The following is a 19,944-nucleotide window of genomic DNA, read 5'->3' on the forward strand; positions in this document are numbered from 1 at the left end:
TTTACAGCTGAAGAAGTCAATCTGCAAAAAAAATCAGTGGGGGCTTCTTTTGGGCTTTGTATCATTTTAGCAAGTGACTCAAACCACTTGTCCCAGGCATTTAAAGCTGCTAAACAATATAACGCCAGGGTGTGATCTTTACACTCAAGCTGTCTTTGTAACACCTAGCAAGAGCAATACCTCTAGCCCTTATTTTGTTCTCTGACACTAGCTTCCTCTTTCCATCATGTTCAACAGTGTAACTGAGGACCAGCATGTTATATTGCTGGTGCCAAATCTTTCCAGGCTTGGGGGATAATTGTGTTCTGAGTTGCCCACGAATTTAACATCTGCTTCAGATAGGATGAATGCACACTATATGAAATAATTACTTTATTAAATCTCCTCAAATCTAATATGTCTATAGGATTTCATTTAACTTCTTCATAACCTTGGCGGTGCCTGTGGTCTCCTGGTAGGTCTTGTATAGTAACTGGATAAACATAAGGTTGGTTTTCTCACAACCTTGAGCCATTCTTCCTTATGTTTCATTATGTGGTGGCACAGTAGGTTCTTGTCTAAATTCCCCAGTTTGTGACTATTTTTCTTATATTCATTTATAAGCCTTTGGCTTGTTTCTTACCAATCCATTTCTCATATTTGCCACAAAAAAACCCACTATAGCTATTAGTGATAAAATATGAATTACTATACTGATAGTAATTATAATCATCATTATGTCAGTCTCAGGTAAGTAATTTATTCTTTCTTTTTCTTCTCTTTTCAGGCCAACTATAGTAGCACTGTACAGGATCCTAACCCCTTGTATTGTGCTATTTCTCATCCATAACTCTCTCCCTGAGGATTTCCCAGGTGGCCTACCAGATCTGATGGCTCCCAGTTCATCTGCAGCTGTCTCATTTCTCTGTTCGCGTGGACATTCATGCGTTGGAGTGCCAATTGTTTTTTAACAAAATCTCAATTGTTTGATTTTACCAATAAAAACTCAGGAGTCAGATGCTGGGGTGAAAGCCTGCTAGCTCAGAGAGGCAAAGAAAGCACTGAGCTGACTTTCCTTCTCAGCCATTGTCCCAAAAGAAGGCTTTCCTCCACATCATCTCAAAAACCCCTCAAACTGAATGTTCATCCTTTCTGCTTTCTGTCTGTCTTTCTACCCGTCCTGACTTCCTTCTGCTCTCTATGGTTTTTTCCTATGTTCAGTCCCTGTCAACTGTTTGCTTGCTCAGCCTCTTGACCTATGGTTGACTTTATCTAATCCTGTTCAAGCAGAAAGCTCTTGGATTAAAGGTATATGCTAGGGCTGAGCCACACCACAAGTAGAAACAGTTTTTTCCAGTAAGCAACACAATCTTGAGGTTCAGAGTGGATCCTGCAACAGCTTACTTTTTCCTAATGTATCCTTATAGAACACCTAGGCTTGTAAAAAGGTTTTAAATTATAAACCTGATGATTTGGCTTAGGGTATCTGATCTTTTCTCTTACAAGCTTTTTTACTTTGTATCTTTCGAGAATGTATATCCAGCTGCTTTAATCCGCTCATTTTGAGACAAGGTGTCAGGTAGTTGCCCAGGCTGCCATTTGGCTTACTCTGTAGACTAAGGAAATCTCCATTGTCAGACAGAGTCTTAGAATTCAGCTGGAACGCCTTAATTAGTTAAGATATTTTTATAAGTTGCCAAATTATTGGTAGATCCTTATTCTATCTAAAATTTTGTTATTTTATTATGTAAGTGTTGCCTGTACATATGTCTGTGTACCACTGTGTGCTTGGTACCCAAAACCTCCATAAAAGAACATTTGATTCTTTGAAACTAGAGTCACAGATGGTTTTAAGCTGCCAGGTGGGTGCTGGGAAATGCAGCCATGTCCTCTGAAGAGCAGCTAGTGCTTTTAACTGCTGAGCCATCAATCTAGTTTCAGGATTCTATTTAAATTTTAAACATCAGTTCACAATTAAAATTAGCAATAATGTTTCAGGTTATATATTTGTGTGTGAGAGAGACTCAGTGAGTTTCATTAGGGTTGCTTACAGGAGCAGCCTCTCCTCCCTCATAGATTGTTAACACATAAATTTTTGAGGAGTGTGGGTTACATCAGTCCTTTTTTTATAAACTTACTCCTTTTTTCTTTCTTTCTTCTTTTCTTTTTTTTTTTTTTGAGACAGAGTAACATTGTGTAACCGTGGTTGGCTTTACCTTGCTAGGTGTGTCAGGCTGGCCTCAAAATTGCAGTGATCTGCCTGCCTCTGCCTCCCAAGTGCTGTGATTACAGACATGTGTCATCATGGCCAGTCTTTAGTATTTTAAGACAGAAAGTTTGGAATATGGATCTTTGGCTTTTTATTCATGCATTGTGGTTTGTTATTGTTGTGTTTTTTGTTTTTTTGGGTTTTGTTTTTCACATCACGGGAGCTAGCTAGTACCCAGAGTTTTATGCATACTAGGCACATTTTCTGCTGGAGTTCCACACCAGAGCTCTTTCGGTTTTGCAAAAGCATGGTGGTATTTTGAGTATCCCAGTCTAGGCACTGCATTAGCGCCATCACAGAATTATTTTAAGTTTTAGGATTTTCATTTAATTTTGTAGGATTTTCTAGTTGTAGCTATAATTTTTTCTTGATTTGTGCAATATTTACAGGTATACTATTAGCTTATAATGTAGGAAGACTTTTCTTGGTACTTTTCCATTATTGGCTTTAACTCTAATTCTTTAATAGCTTGGAATATGAATTATTCAAGTGAGCTAGTAATAGAACACGTGATAATGGTTATATCATAGTTACTTAAATGTTTGTAATTGCTGTAATTTGTTTTTCATATTGATTGGGTTAGTTGATTTCTTGGTCTTTTGAGAAAGGGTCTTATGTAGTCCAGGCTCAGATTCTTAAAATTCCAAAGGTAAGTGTTAATAATTTGTGAAATTTTGGAATTCTCACAGGGGAGGAAGAAGTCTGTGGTGCCTGTGGAGCCCAGGAGTCTGATTCAAGGGGCCTTGCAAGGGTGTTCAGTGTCTGGGATGACACTGAAGTACATGTATGGGGTGAACGCCTGGAAGAACTGGGTTCAGTGGAAGAACGCCAAGGAAGGCCAGGGAGGCCTGAAGTGTGGTGGTAAGTGCTCAGCATACACGTGTCTCTACGTAGATACAGGAGATAGAAACTAAGTCCTAACTATATTCCCTGTCTCATTTGTCTCGTCAGGAGGTGAGCATACCTCTTCTAGTCCGTGTTCTGACTCCTTAGGAAATGCTCAAGATCAGGCACTCTCTCAAGAACCCACAGAGCAAAGTTGTAAAGGTAAAGGTTGTAAAGACAGTTGCTTCTGTCTCTTCACTATGAATTATTTATAATATTGGGGTTTAAAAATTTTTTATGTGCATGCGTATTTGGCCTGCATGTGTATCTGTGGAACATGTGCATGCCTGGAGCATGGAGAGGCCAGAAGAGGGTTACAGGCAGTTATGACCCATCATGTAGGTGCTGAGAATTGAACCTGCTCTACAAGAGCAGCCAATGCTCTTAACCACTGAATCATCTCTCCAGACCCTAATAACATTATTGATTTAAGTTTGTAAACTGACTTGGTGTGGCCAGATGTGCTAGTTCCAGAACTGCAAAGGAAGGAGGACCAAAGTTCAGGGTCATTTTCAACTACATTGTGAGGTCCAGGCCCCCAAAAAGAAAAGGTTGCTGAATTGAGTGGTAGAATTTAAGATTTTGAGTCTTAGGGTAAAAAAGCGTGGTTAATTTCATATCCCTAGTTTTAAAGATGTTATTATGTAGGCAAATTTATATCTTCTGATACTGAGTTTATAGAGCGCATGTAAGGAATTTTATTATTTTAAAAATTTTTTTATTTATTACAATTTATTCACTTTATATCCCAGCTGTAGCCCCCTCCCTCGTCTCCTCCCAACCTCACCCTCCCTCCTTCTTCTTCATTGCCCCTCCCCCAGTCCGCTGATAGGGGAGGTCCTCTTCCCTTCTATCTGACCCTAGCCTATCAGGTCTCATAAGGACTGTCTGCATTGTCTTCCTCTGTGTCCTGGTAAGGCTGTTCCCTCTTCAGGGTGAGTTGATCAAAGAGCCACCCACTGAGTTCATGTCAGAGACAGCCCCTGTTCCCCTTACTAGGGAATCCACTTGGACACTGAGCTGCCATGGGCTACAAATGTGCAGGGGTTCTAGGTTGTCTCTATGCATGGTCCTTGGTTGGAGTATCAGTCTCAGAAAAGACCCTTGTGCCCAGATTTTTTTCATTCTGTTGCTTTCCTTGTGGAGCTCCTGTCCCCTCCTTTCTTTCCTAAGATTCCCTGCACTCTGCCCAAAGTTTGGCTATAAATCTCAATACCCGGCTGGGTGGAATCTTTCAGAGGCCCTCTGTGGTAGGCTCCTGTCCTCTTCCCTGTTTTCTCTCTCTTCCAAGGCCTATTCTGTTTGCCTTTCTGAATATGGATTGATCATCTTATCCAGAGTCCTCCTTCTTGCTTAGCTTCTTCAGGTGTGCAGATAGTAGTATGTTTATCCTATGTTATATGTCTAATATTCACTTGTTAGTGAGTATATTCCATGTGTGTCTTTCTGCTTCTGGGATATCTCACTCACTCAGCATAATCTTTTCTAGTTCCCACCATATGCCTGCAAATTTCATGATTTCCTTGTTTTTAATTGCTGAGTAGTAGGAATTTTATTCTTGAGCTTACAAATAATTCCAAATAATCTTCTTGAGCCCCATGTCTCTATAACAGACTGTATTAAACACTGTAAGAACATTAAGGTATTTCGGTTAAAAAAATGTCAAGACTTGTTTCTGTAGAAATACTCCCTGCTTTCAAGAACACTATGGCTTTGGAAAACTTAGATTTATTTTATATGTATTCATGTTTTGCCTGCATTTATGTACATGTACTGAATGCATGCCTGTTTGCTGAGGAGGTCAGAAGAGGTCAGATCCCCTAGTACTGAGTTATAGATGTCTGAGAGTTACTGTGTAGGTGCTGGGAACCAAATCCAGGCCTTCTGCAAGAGCAACAGATGCTTTATCTGCTGAGTCATTTCTCCAGCCCCAGATGCGTATGACTTTTAAAGTTTGTTTCATTTCAGCTATTTTAGAGTCAAATGATTCGGATGCAGCAACAGTGCAGTCTTAGACTTTCATACATTTTTACTTTTCACTGGTCTGAGGTACTAGTCTAGATTATTTTTACTTTTGTGTTTTGCTTTTTATTACTTTGTGCTGTATACTGATAGAATCATTATGGATGGAATTGTTCTTTTATTAAAAGAGAGTTTAACTTGAGACTTACCTTTCCAGAAGGTTAGTCTGTGACCATCACAGCAGGCAATATGATGGCAAGGCAGGCATGAGCGGTAGCTGAGAGTTTACATCTTGAGACACAACCGCAGAGAGAGCTAATTCCTAATGGCCTGAGTATTTTAAAAGTCTGATCTCAGTGACACACCTTATCCATCAAGATCATACTTCCTAATCTATCACCAAATAGTATCACTAAATGGGGACCTGTCAAATATATAAGCATGTGAGGACCATTCTCATTCAAACGACCACATTCCACTCCCTGGTTCCCTGAGGCTTGTAGCCATATCATATTGCAAAATGCATACAGTCCACCTTGAAAGGTCCTCATAGTCTCAGTCTCCACACAGTTTCCAAGGACAAAGTCTCTTCTTCTCAGAAGAAACTTAATATCTTAATTGTAACCTATTAAATCAAAACAAATTATGTACTTCTAATGTACATTGACAGAGAATAATTTATTAATGTTTCAGGAGGGAGGAAAAGGGGTATATTGAAAATACTGGGACGAAGCAAGACCAAAGCCCGACAGGGCAAGGTCTAAGCCCTGTAGCTCTGTGTCTGATGTCAATGGTTTAGACAGCTCCGCCTTTCTAGCTTTGTTGGCTCTAACAGGTTTCTCTCTCCTGGGTTTGTTTCATTCCCTTTCTGCAGCTCTCCTTGGTAAATATCTCAAGACTCATGACATCTTGAACATCTAGGGCTGTCCAGTACCATATCCAGGCTTTACTTTCACAGCTTCACAAAATGGCTTCTCTGGTCCTCCAGGAAGAGATTCCCTGTGCCACATGCCTGACCTAAGTGTCTCTCCTTAATAGCAGAGGGAGATGCCATAGCCCCTTCACTTCCGTATCCTTCATAACTGTAAAGCCAGAACCACATGGACAACACTTTGAAGCTCAACCATCTACTTGAAATAAAGCTTGGCCCCTTTGAATCACATTTGCATAAGCTTTCATTTGCCGCTATTTACCTTATCTATCTATCTATCTCTAGTCTGTCTGTCTGTCTGTCTCTATCTGTCTGTCTGTCTATCTATCTATCTATCTATCTTGGTTTTGGTTTGAGGTTTTCCAACTATACCTTCTCTCATCGGTGAGTGACTGTCAGGTATTTACTTTTGTTGCTAGTAGTCTGTTCACTGATTTTGGAGTGCATGAGTTCTGATCATAGTGCTGCTCTGTGCTGTCACGACTCATAGTCCTATAAATCAAGTGTTATCTTTCTGCTCTAAAGGTTCTGTAAATGCGCTCCTTTTTGGAGGCTGTGCCTGCCATCCCTTGTTGTATAGCAGTCTTTATTGAGAGAACAAAGAAAGCCAGGGGCAGTGCTGTGTTCAGCAAAGGAAGGAGGATTATTTGCACTTACAAGCTCAGTACCAGCCTTGGCAAGTTAGTCAAACCCCAACTTAAAAAAGTGTTGGTGGAAAATGGTAGGAGTGAAGGTGGACTGGTAGTTATGTGGTGATAGCACACACCTCAATCTCAGCGCTCAGGAGGCAAAGGCAGGTGGATCTCTGAGTTCCAGGACAGCCAGGGTTACACAGGGAAACCAAAAAATGAGAAAGAAAGGAGGGAAAGGAAGAAAGACTAGTAATATTGTTTTAGATTACTGAGTCTCAGTGTGATAGTCCCAGGGGCTATCCAGCTGTTGCTGCTTCCCAGACACATGCGGAGGACAGAGTTTTCAGATCAGGAATGGTCCCAGGATCATCTTCCTGCCTTGTGCAGAACCAGTGGAGAAGATACCAGGTGTTTCTTTGGGAGAGTGTAAGCCTGTTGGAATGTAGAAAAGCAGTGATAAAGAAGTTCATACTGCACAATAAGGTGTATTGCAGTGGATGTGTGTGAACAGGGAAATCTTAGTGTGACACATGAAACTCATTGTGGTTGGCTTTAATTTGTTTTTATTTTCTTCTTGTTCCTTAATTTTTCTGAACCATTTCATTTTGTGGCCTAGCAAATGCAGAACTGCATCCTAACATTTCTAGGGCCATGAATGCATTTAAGGTAAATTTTGAGAAAATTAAGCAACATCTCCTTTGTGGATCTTCCCAGTGCCTTTAATGTACTAGTAGGCCCTGAGAGTTCTTTGAATTCTTCAGAGGTAAATACAGTATTGTGTTTTACAAATTTACCAGGTCTTGGAAACCCAGTTGTCTCCAATTCCCACATAGAACTAGTGTGTTTTGAGACAAGATGTCATATGTCTGAAGTTGGCCTTGATTGAATTCTGTATATAGCCAAGGATATCTTCAAATTCCTAGTCCCCTTGCCTGTGCTCCTGCATGATTGGGATTGAACCAGGGCCATGGGCACACTGAGCAAGCACTCTGCCTGCTGCAGTACAGACCTAGTCTCGTGCAAGTGTTTACGCAGGGTTCTGTGGGAAATCTCTAGCATCCTCAAGCTGGCATTTTTTACCAACCTGCCTTTTCTTTTACATCTTCACTTGTGGTCTAGCCTTAGGATTGCTTCCTTCAGACTTTGATGTGGACTCTTCCCTATGAGATCTCACTTTTTTTTTTTTTAACCTGCTTCTCACTATGTAGCCCTGGCTTTCCTGGAATTTGCTGTGTGGACCAGGTTAGCCTGGAACTCAAAAGAGAGATGCCTGCTTCTGCCTCCCAAGTACTGGGAATAAAATCATGGACCACTGTGACCAGCTTATTTTGTTTACTTTCATAGTCCTCATTAAACAAAACTGCCATACCTGTTAACACCACATGCAGTAAACTTGTGTCATAGTGGCTGCTACACCACATGCAGTCAACCATCTTTATTTTTCAACTGGGAAAAAAAAAGCTTGGGGGTCAGGATCTGTTCTTTGATTGGTGGGTTTTTCTGTGGAGCCCAGGCTAGCCTGGACCTCAGAATCTTCCTGCCTCAGCTTCTTGAGTACTGGGACTAACGGTGTGTGCCGTCACGCTTTCTTTACAGTGTCTTCGTGATCCAGTAGAGTGTTGAGGGCGCTAAGGTACTGGTGTTGATTCAGTCAACAGCGGTGTTACTGTATTTCTGCAAGTTAATGATTCGTGTGTGCTCTCGCTCTCCACAGTCCGCTCTGTGAAGCTGAAGGAAGACATTCTATCCTGCACGTTTGCTGAGTTAAGTTTGGGCTTATGCCAGTTTATCCAAGAGGTGCGGAGACCAAATGGTGAAAAATATGACCCAGACAGTATCTTATACTTGTGCCTTGGAATTCAGCAGGTATCAGTTTCAAAACTTACAAATATGATTGTGGTTTTCATCATCTGAGATAACTTTTTAATTCAGTTGAAAATTAATGTATATTGTCATCTAGGATTGTTCTTAAACTCTTTCCTTAGTGAACAACTGCCCCAGTTTAAAAATCTTAACATCTCTCCCTTTGTAAACTAAACTGAGACCATTGGTAGAGTAATAGACATGGGGGGGGGTCTTGTATTTTATAGGAAAATGAACAAAGAGGCTGTGAATCGTGGTCTACCTAGAAGCAGCTAAGGTGACTGTGTCTGCATTTGTGAAATATCTTATCTGCACTTCAGAAGTATAAAATAATAGATCCATGAATGTATGTGATTTTTACACATATAAATAGTTACATTTACAAAGATGAGCTGTTCACAGTAGTGCTGAGTGATGAGAATCCCCGCAGCTGGAGGCTCTGAGCACTTCACACAGCAGTTTAAGTATAAGATTTAAAACTGCTTTCACCCTTATTTCCCTAATAGTCTTTTTTGTTTGTTTGTTTGGTTTGGTTTCTTTTTTCCTCTTCTTTTTTTGTTTGTTTTGTTTTTTGAGACAGGGTTTCTCTGTGTAGTGTAGGCCCAGCTGTCCTGGACTTGCTTTGTTGTCCAGGCCGTCCTCAAACTCGTAACCATTCTCTTTCCTCTGCCTCCCTAAGTGCTGAGATTACAGGGTGTGCCACCATGCCCAGCTAATTTTTATTAAAAAAACAAAAAACGTTATTTATTGTCTCTTCCACATTTGTATATGGCTAGGACTGGTTTGGTTCATGCCTCTATAATCCTAGTACTGGAGATGTGCCGAGGCAACCAAGTGTGAGAGTTAATAGAGGGTAATTATAAAATTGAGCATATTATTCAATTAGTTTATTTATAAATTAGAATGTGGTTGTGGTAGCATATGCCTACAGTCTTGGCTTCTTAGGAGAATGAAGCAGGATGACTGCAAATTCAAGGGCAGTATTACCTGCATAATGAAACTTCCATTAAAAAATGCTTATGACATACAACTATTCAGTAAACAAGTATAAATTATGTGTATTACTATATAATGATATAGTGATATGAATTAATAAGATGAAATAAAAAATGTGTGCAATGGTTATTATCTCTGAGTGATATTAAGCTGACTATTCTTAAGCACAGGTGTTTTGTTTGTTTTGTTTTTAATTACAAAAGTGCCAGGTTGGGTAGCACACACCTCTTATCCCAGAACTCAGGAGCAGAGGCAAGAGGATCTCTGTGAGTTTGAAGCCAACCTTGAGGATACTCAGTACTCTATAGACCTAGCTGAAGAAAACAAAACATGACTAAAACTAAGTAACTTGCCTGGAGAGATAGCTTATCAATTAAGAACACTGGCTGCTCTTCCAAAGGAACTATGTTTGATTCCTGGTACCCATGTGTTTGTCACCAAGCGCATGTCTTTTGCACACAGAAATTAGAAGAGAAAGTCAGATAAATCCCCTGAAATTGGAGTTTGAGACAGTTGTGAGTTGCCTTTTAGGTGCTGGGAACTGAATCCAGGTTTATTACAAGAATATCAAGTGCTCTTAACTGCTAAACTATCCCTTCAGCCCCTTATTAGTCATGTGCTTTGCTTTGCTTTGTCTGTCGGTGCCTCTTAATCTGTTTAGAGAGTTAAGTGTGTACATGAGTATACACATGTGTGGGTGCACATAACATGCCCTGGATGTCAGCTGTCTCCCTGTATTCCTGCGCTTTATTCCCTCAAGACAAGGGATCTCACCTAAGCTGAAGCCTGATACTTCAGTTTGACTGAAACAAATTCCAGAGGTGTGGCTTGTCTCCACAATCCAGTGCTGCAGTTTCAGGCCCATCTTTCCATGCCTCGCTTGTGCTGACATGCTAGGGATTCAGGCTCAGGTCCTTATGCTTGTACAGCAAGTGTTCTTACCCACTGAGCCATCTCCCCAGCTCTGCTATACTTAGTTTTTATTTAGCACAATGGGGTTCATATAACACACACATTTTGCAAGTTGTTTCTTTCAGTGAAGGATACCCTCTAGATTAGTTTGAGTCAAACTCTTTATTCCCCACTCCCTTTTTTTTTTTTAATTAAAGAAAGCCTAAGCTATTCCAGGAAGTTTAAGGCCAGCTTGGTTTACATAATCTAGCTTCAAAGCCTTCTGGGGTGCTAGGGACCAAACTCAGGTGCCACTTGTGCGAATGCTTTACCGACAGTGTCTCAGTCCCCTAAATTTATTTTTTAATACATGAAAACATAATTGTATGTTAATGTAATGTCATATAATATTTTGATACAAATTCACATTGTAAATCAAGTATAATTACATCCTCAAGCATCATATCCTTACGGTACAAACATTAAAATTCTTTTCACCCTTTTTAAAAGAATATTTATTCATTTATTTTCGGGCAGGCGTGCCATGGTGCACTTTGTAGAGGTCAGAGGACAACTTGTGGGAATCTGCTCTTTCCTTCTGCTGTGTGGCTCCTGGGATTGAACTCAGCTTATTGAGTTTGACAGCTAGCACCCTTTATCTCCTGAGCCATCTTCCTGGGGTTTTTTTGTTTCTATCTTTTGAAATATACAGCATATTACTATTATCTATAATCCCCCTTCTGTGTCATAACACTCCAGAACATTTTGCTTCTAATGAGCTGGATAGCCACAGTTCAAAAGCCACATATAAATGAGAACATTTTGTGTTTGTCTTTCTGTACTGAACATATTTCATTTAGTATAATATTTTCCAAGCCTGTCCATGTTACTTAATTGAAATGACAGCACACCTTTTTTTTAAAGGCTGTGAGTATTGCATTGCATATAGGTACCACATTTTTATTCTATCTATTTATGAGCATTATACTTGTTAAATTTTCTCATCACTGTGACAACATACCTGAAAGTAGTAACTTTTTAGGAGGGTTTATTTTGGCACAGTTCAGAGACCACAGTTCATTGTGATGGATAAAGTATGTGGTGGAAGTTTATGGCTTGTTCTCACCATGAGCAGATAGGCAGCTTAGGCCAGAAGTTGGGCAGGTCTGCTATTATCAAAAGGTCTGCCTGGTACACAGTATGTCCCAAAGTGCTCCACAACCTCCCAAAGCAGTACCCATCAGCTTTTGACCATGTTTCCAAACACACAAGCCTATGTATTCAAATGTAACAGACACTGGTTGACTTCGTAGTGCTGGCATGAACCTAGAATACTAACATTGGGTTGGAGAGAAGGGCCAGTCCTCAAAGTGCCTGCTGCCTGAGTGTAAAACTTGGGTTTACATTCTCAGAAACCACGTCAAGCAGGCATGGTGTCTGCTGTAATTCCCAGCACTGGGCGGGGGACAGCCTTCCTAACATAATCAGTGACTTTCAGATTGGGTTGAAGCTCTTTTTTCACAAATTAAAAGGTAGAGATTGAATGAGGAAACCTACCCAACATTAGCCTTAGCTTCATGTGTTTGTGTGCACACAAAAATATGCATGATTCCCCTATGAGTATGTTTTTATAGTCTGTATGAGTATTTTGCACCATGTGTGTGACTGGTGCCTCTGGATGCCAGAAAAGGGCATTTGATCTCCTGAAAGTGGAGTTACAGGTGGTTGTGAGAGCATATGGGTACTGGAAATTGAACCTGTGTCCTCTGCAAGAGCAGTGAGGGCTCTTAACCACTGAATCCTCTCTTTAGCCTTTATAGTGATATTTTGAGATCACTTCGTAGATCTAGAGTGATTTGTTGCCTTGCCAGCAGTATATAGAATCATGCCCATTTCTTTTCTAGTACTTTATTTAATTTGCATTATTCTAATGAGTTAACTTTCCCAGTTTTTGTTCTTTTCCTTGTTTTAAGATAGGGTCTCTGGAAAAAAAAAAAAAGATAGGATGCCTGTCTCTTAGGCTAGCCTGTAACTCACTGTGTAGTTAAGATGACATAACTTCTCCTGCCTCCCAAGGATTATAGGCACATATTTGCCCACTCCTTTAATCTCAACGTTTGGGAAGCAGAAGCAAGTAAATTTCTGTGAGTTTGGGACCAGCCTAGTTTACATACCGAGTTCCAGAGCTATGTAGTAAGACCTTGTCCTGCCCACTCCACCCCCTAAAAAATCCTTTGAAATTCCATATGAACTTAAAAATTATCCTTTCCATTTCTGCCTGCCCTCCCAAAATATGGCCATTTTATTTGATAAAAGCATATGTTGTAAGCACAGATTATTTGGAGTCTGACTAAATTTAAGTCTTTTCATATAATTCCAATAACCTTGATCTTACATAATTTTTCCAGTCAGTTGCAGCTTGTAGTTGGATTTAAGTCTTCCTTGTTGGTTCTTTTTAACAGTTTTTATTTTTAGTTGTGTGATTGTGTGTTATCTGTATGCATCTAAGGATGGGTTAATACCCATGGAAGCCAGAAGAGGGCATTGGGGACCCCTGGAGCTTTAGATCTATGAGATTGTAAATGCGCACATATAATCATGCCCGTGCGTGCAGTAGAGAGGGAGGGGCTGGGTGCCAGTTCTTTCCAAGAGCAGTATATGCTCTTAACTGCTGAACCATGCTCTAGTCCAAGTATTTTATTCTTTATGATATTATTATAAATGGACCGTTTGTTGTTTGTGTTTTCACTTCCTTCTTGGATTGTCGGTGCTCTTTCAGAGAAAAAGGACTGTGTTCTCTGTATCCCACAACCTGCTGAGCTCACGTGTGAACATTAACCACCTGTTATTGTGTGTATGTGTCCTGCCATGCAAACACAGTTGATGTTTCCTGTGTGAATGGCTTATGTTTTTCTCAGGCATAGTTCTGGCTAGGGCTTTCAGTATAGTGTTGAATAGAAGTGGCAGGCACTAGCCTTCTTATCTTGTTTCTTACCCAGAGTGGAGACATTTATAAAACCTGCATTTTATATTTGTTAATGTATTTAAAAGTGTGTATTTGGTAAGATTAAATAGCCTTTTACTGGTAGTTGGCTTTATTAGCTCAGTTTAAATAGTCTTTTCTATCCTCTATATTTTAAACTCTGGAAAATTACTTTGTTAAAAGAAAAACAGAGGCTAGGGGTTGAGTTCTTTGGTTATTGCTGGTTTGCATATTGTATGCACAAGGCCTGGCTTCAATCTCTAACATTGGAAAAAGAAAAAAAAAATACTATGTAGTAACAAAACTAATCAGGCAAGTAGGATCATAAGTTGTCTCTGAAAACGCATCATTCAAATGCATATTGCAGTGATGAATGCTTGATATTGACTAGGATAATATAAACGGAAATAATGTTCTCCAGTTTATACATAGCCAGAGAAGAAAGACGTTGTAATAGATCAGAGAAATAACTTAAAAATACTAAATGCTTGACCTATCAAGATGACTCAGCAAATATTTCCTGCTGTTTCAGAGGGCCTGGGTTTGCTGGTTCTCATCTTTAATCCCAGCGCTGGGAGGCAAGTAGAGCTCATGGTCTACATAGTAAGTTATAGGATAGCCAGGGCTATATATATAGAGAGAGACCCTGTCCAGTCAATTAATCAATAAATAAAATCTTTCAAGGCATGGGTCAAAGTATTAAAGAGCTGTACTTGGAAGGTCCCAAGTAACATTTTATGCTTTTGTTTGACTTTTCATTTTTCTTTTTAGTATTTATTCATTTTTATTTTATGCATATGGGTATTTTCATTGCATGAATGACTGAATACCATGGGCATTTAGTGCCCATGGGTCCCAGCCAGGAGTGTTGGATCCCCTGAAACTGGAGTTACAGCTGTTAGCCTCCATGTGGGTGCTAGTCTTCTGCGAGACTCTCTCTCTATCCTCCTATGCCCCAAATGCTTTTACTTTGTCTTATCATTTTATCTTATATGATGGGCGTTTTGTCTGCACAGATGTCTGTCCATCATGTGCACCCAGGGAAAATAAAAGAAAGGGCTGGATTCCCGGGAACTGGAGGTCTAGAAGTCAAACACAGGGCCTCTGGGAGCACAGCCAGGGCTCTTAACTAAATCTGGTGCCACTCCCTCCCTCCCCTGTAAGCACTTAACTTTCAGTTTGCATTGTTTCAGGAGAGAAGTTGGTGTAGGCAGAGTGGCACATTGCACACAGAGAGGAAGGAGACCTGCGAGTGCGCTGAGCAGCCTCGTCACGGAGTGAAGGGTTCTTATTCAGAAAGTTTATTTATGTATAGTTTTTGCATATGTGTGTGCTCCATGTTTGCTTATGAACGCACAGAGCAGAAGAAGGCATTGGACCCCCTGGAATCAAGTTACAGAGTTGTGTTGGGAACAGAATGTGGGTTATTACATGTGCTCTCACTTGCTCTTGTTTTTAGTATTTATTCTGTACCACCTGTATTTTTTTAAAAGAACTTTACTTTGCAAATTCAGTCCCAAGGAAACACAAGTTTTCATGCCAGAGCCATGGACTTGAATCCTGGTATTTTCACCTATAGTAAAGTGCTTAGAAGCTGTGTAGGAAGGACAGAATTAGAAAAGGAAGACATTAAGGGAAATAATTCCTCACAGTGTTTTCTAACCTTGAACTTTCTTTATAGCAGTATGTGTTCCTTCTTTTATCTTTTAGTACCTGTTTGAAAATGGTAGAATAGATAACATTTTTACGGAGCCCTATTCCAGATTTATGATTGAACTTACCAAACTCTTGAAAATATGGGAGCCTACAATACTTCCTAATGGTAAGGGGATTATTTTTAATTATTTTTATAATACACTTTTATAAATTGATTTTTAAAAAATATTTCATATATTGCAATATAATCTGTCTTGATGTAATACAGTTGAGCCTCCAAGGAGAAAGTCTTGGATTTACTGTTGAGCATTTTAGTAAAATTCAACTGTGAACACTTTATGAAACTAACATACAGTGTAGATTAGAGGTACTAGCAACTGAAAAAAGTTATTCAGTTATTCTTATGTTTCCCGAGTGTTTTTTCTGGTAGTGTCATTAAAGGCACATACCAGTTGCCACTGATTTCCTGCCCATGTCTGGATGGTCTTTGATAGTGGGCTGAACATCTGTGCTTGTTCTCATCCTTGAATTCTTTAATCTCGTGTTGTCTGATTTAGTCAGGCTCTTAGGTGGTGACTAGAGAAGGTTGGGTCATAACCATGAATGTGTCTTTCAGTTGAGCTCTGAAGCACCTTTGAAGCACTCTGAGCCACATGCTGGTTTCATAAATTTAACAGAGAGGAGGCTTGCAACATAGATTTGGAAGTAATAAAGTTATGTTCATGGATGATCCTCCAAGAATAAAATACAGGCGCAGCAACAGAGAGTTGAAGAGAGAGAGAGATTGGGTTAGACCTGAATGTAAGGGACATGGAGAATCAGGTACAAGGACAAGTGCAGTTTCTTAAGACCTTTGCCTTTTACCCAGATTCCAGTCAGTTTCAAGGTGCAAGACTGTTAATGGGAGCTAAGAAGGAGAGGGAAGGACCGAGGGAGGGGGCCACCTGCTCCCTAGTGTTTTTGGCTAAACATACTTGTTAATGGTCAGCTCGATGGTCTGGGCAGAAACTAGTTAACCTCCCATGGAGCAAATATGGACTGTGTGTCCTGGTTCTGTAGTCTGAGCTAAAAATGTTTTTGTATTTTAAATGGCTGGAAACTTGAAAGAAAATAATTTGTGATTTGAAAATTGCATGGAATTCTAATATGTCTATAAATAAGCCTCATTGTCCATGCCTCTTTGAACAACAAAAAGTTGTTGAGAGAAAGTGGCCTTTCAAGAAGGATGAAGACTGTAGGGAGTGCTGGGCTCTGTCCAGTTGAGCCCTCTGCCCTGTTCCCTGCCTAAAGAAGTGGGGGAGAGCGGTATTCGGTTGTTCTCATGCTGTCTTCCCTCCGTAGAATTGAGAGATTACAGAGCACTTTGTTCTCCGTCCTGTCTAGGTTACATGTTCTCTCGCATTGAAGAGGAGCATTTGTGGGAGTGCAAACAGCTGGGCGCTTATTCGCCAATTGTCCTGTTAAACACCCTCCTTTTTTTCAATACCAAATACTTCCAACTAAAGAATGTTACTGAGCACTTGAAGCTTTCCTTTGCCCATGTGATGAGACGGACCAGGACGCTGAAGTACAGCACCAAGATGACGTATCTGAGGTTCTTCCCGCCTTTGCAGAAGCAAGACTCAGAGTCAGGTGTGTTGTTTGTAGATAAGGTTTTTGTTTGAAGTGAGACTGTTACCACAGACAGTCATGAGGGTCACACTGTAGCTTGCTTTTTAACATCTGAGTATTTGCCTCTGCTTTCAGGTAGGTTATGAGCTCTCAAAGTGAGAGGACTGTTTGCTTCAGTGTATTTTTATTAACTTCAAGTTAGAAATTTTGATGTAACTGTGTAGATCCCAAATAATCTACATTTAAAATATTACAGAAGTTAAATATGTAACAATGGTTATGAGATTACCAATTTACAGGTACCAGTCAGCAATTACCAGTTAAAAGAAATGTGCTTAGCTTTCAACCTTTTTGTTTTTGGCAGGAGTATAATGTTTTAGTTAGCATGTTTTAGTTCGTTTTAAAATTCTGAAGGAATTTAGAAGCTCCTGCGGTAGGCTACCTTTATCTACGGTGGGCTCAGGTCAGCAGTGGAAGTGTCAATAAGTGGGTTATAATCATGTGTTTCAGAAGCAGACTAAGTAACTCCCTGTCTTCAATGTCTGAGAAATAATGCTGATATTCTAGAACTAGAAATTAATTAAACTTTATGTTTACTTTTGCTTTTTGAGCCTTGTCTTAATATACAATGGCTCGGGCTATCCTTGACTTCATAGTCGTCTTGAATCAGCCTTCCTGAGAGCTGCCGTTATAGCTGTACACCATCATGCAGAAACAGTCCATGGACACACAAAGACACTCAATTTTAATTCTCACCGGTATTAAGTTCTCCAAACTGAGTTTTTACTTTTGGAGGGGGGGTGGTGTTATTATTTGTTTTGGTTTTTTTTTGGTTTGTTTGTTTGGTTTGGTTTGGTTTTTCAAGTCAGGGTTTCTCTGTGTAGCCTTGGCTGTCTTGAACAGGCTGGCCTTGGACTCACAGAGGTCTGCTTGCTTCTGCCTCCCAAGTGCTAGGAGGTATGTGCAACCATGCCCGGCTGATTTATTACTTTTACAAATAAAATACATACTTAAACTGTGAAAACTTGAAATTTCTGAACCCAAAATCTATAAACAGTTGCTATATGTACCCTGTACATGTTAGCTTGTTTTCAGTTGTTCCTTTAGCTTTAAAAAATATTAAGATCATCTTGCCTTTTCACCTGGTGTCTATCTCTTGGCTTGATGATTCACTTTGTGGTTTTGTTTTTGCTTTTTGAGACAGCATCTCACTTTGTGTCCCAGGCTGCTCTCAGTCCTGAAGGGACACATACCTTTCTTGGCTTCCTGAGGGCTTGGCTTGCAAGTATGAAGGGTTCTTGTGAAGATCTGCTTTGTATTTTTAGATACGATTAGTTGGAGTAGGAAGAGGCAGTCAGTTAGTTCCACTTTTTAATTGGGTGCTTTACAATGTTGACAAAAAGTTGAACTTGTTTTAAGTAAATTGCAAGGCATTTCTGTGCAAGAAGCTGGAGTGAATTTGTCTTAAAGTAACAATGCAGGTAACTGGAGAGAAAGAGTACTAAACTATTTCCTAAGAGTGACTTAAAAAAAAATGGGCTGGGAGGGGCCTGGAGAAATGGCTCATTGGTTTAGAGGCCTGGATGCTCTTCCAGAGGACCTCTGTCCTAGTCCCAGCTCGTACATGGCAGCTCACAGCTGTTTGTAACTTTGATTCCAGGAGGATCTGATGCCCTCTGCTGGCCTCTGTGGGCACTGCATACAGGTGGTGCACAGATACACATGCACGTAAAACTCCCACACACATTAAATAAAACGCACATAGTGCCTGATGTGCAAGCATGCAACCTGAATTAAGATTTTCTAGCATCCTTGTAAAAACCGGAAGTGATGGTGCTTATCTGTTACTCCAGTATTGAGGGGGCAGAGATGGATGGATCCCTGAAGCTTGCTGGCCGGCCAGTGTAGCTTATGGCTAAACTGCAGGTCAGTGAGAGAGCCTGTCTCACAAGTAAAATGGGGGGCCAGCAAGTGGCTCAGCCGGTAACAGTGATTGTTGCTTAACCTTGATGACTGAAATATCCCTGGAACTCATGTAAAGGTAGGAGGAGAGAATCAGTTCTCTGGAGTTGTTTTTTGACCTCCACATATGTATTCAGTGTTGTGAATGAACAGAAACACACAGAGTGGCTTGCACTCTTACGTCCGTCTAGCAGGGCTCTGTTTAGACTGAATGGACAGATGAGAGGCAGCAGCCTCCTTCCCGTGCGTACACCCTGTACTGTCTGGCACCTTAGCCCCTATAGAGTCCCGTCCTACCAAATGATAACTGCTGATACTTTCTTTTCCAAAGATGCTTAGGTTTCTTAGATGCTTAGGTTTCTTAGATTATACACATAGAGGGAACTTGAGCAATAATTCAGTGCAAGCGCCCCAGAGGAGAAATACACCCAGATAGAGAGAGAGCACTTTTCCTGTTCATACTCATACTGGAGGAGAAGCATATACAGAACCCTTTTCTTGTCTTGTTTTCTGCTTTGGTTTGTGAGCCCTGTACCTAACCCAGTCTACTAAGAAAGCCAAGCTCCAGATGAAGACCTACCACAACACTGTCCCTTTTGCCACATGACTCCTCTTTATTCAACAGGAAACATACATGTTACAGGACAAGCATAGACATTAGCATATAAACCAAACCCTTACAACACCTGGCGTGTAGGAGCTTAGTAAGCATTGTTGAATAAATGGAAGGTCAGGAGTGACAGTCCTGGCTGTGAAGCAAGGCTTACTAGATACGTTGACACTTACATAAAACTTTTATTTTTTTTCATCTGTCTCAAGATAAACTAACTATTGGCAAGAGGAAACGAAATGAAGATGATGAGGCTCCAGTGGGTGTGGAGATGGCAGAGAATACTGACAACCCACTGAGATGCCCTGTTCGGCTTTATGAATTTTACCTGTCAAAATGGTAAGGGTCTTCATGTCCTCTGAGTACAGTGCATTCATTCATCACCCAGCATAGTTTGCACTTAAAGTGTTTGGAAGCCAGAAGCATAGCTGCCTGTGACACAGTTGTGTCTGACTTCATATTTTCTCCATCCTTCTGTCTACATGGATTTGGAAGTAAGCCAGCCATCTTATCCCAACCTTTTTCTGCAAAACCTCTTCAAAGGAAGAAAATACATTTCACTTCATCTTTTTATTGTTGTTCATCATGTATGTAGCGTCTGATCTATAGTGATTTATTTTTTTTTATAGAATACAAGTCTGAGGCTGGTCTTTTGCTCAACCTATAAGGAGGGAAAAGCTTTGAAGCAATCCAGTTTTGTATTTTAAAGAGCTG

General features: G+C 40.3%; 1 protein-coding gene across 7 annotated transcripts in view; it reads left to right on the forward strand.

The window, feature by feature from the left end:
• Zmym4 (zinc finger MYM-type containing 4) overlaps positions 1-19,944 on the forward strand; it is a 121,096-nt gene that overhangs the window by 98,208 nt on the left and 2,944 nt on the right. For all 7 annotated transcript variants that reach the window (XM_060379532.1, XM_060379536.1, XM_060379537.1 and 4 more), the window contains 6 exons: positions 2,938-3,109; positions 3,200-3,295; positions 8,373-8,524; positions 15,102-15,213; positions 16,431-16,679; positions 19,440-19,569. In XM_060379532.1, the coding sequence (XP_060235515.1) occupies positions 2,938-3,109; positions 3,200-3,295; positions 8,373-8,524; positions 15,102-15,213; positions 16,431-16,679; positions 19,440-19,569 (911 nt within the window). The remainder of the gene's footprint in view (positions 1-2,937; positions 3,110-3,199; positions 3,296-8,372; positions 8,525-15,101; positions 15,214-16,430; positions 16,680-19,439; positions 19,570-19,944) is intronic.

Source organism: Meriones unguiculatus, chromosome 3, assembly GCF_030254825.1.
Source record: "Meriones unguiculatus strain TT.TT164.6M chromosome 3, Bangor_MerUng_6.1, whole genome shotgun sequence".
Taxonomy (NCBI): domain Eukaryota; kingdom Metazoa; phylum Chordata; class Mammalia; order Rodentia; family Muridae; genus Meriones; species Meriones unguiculatus.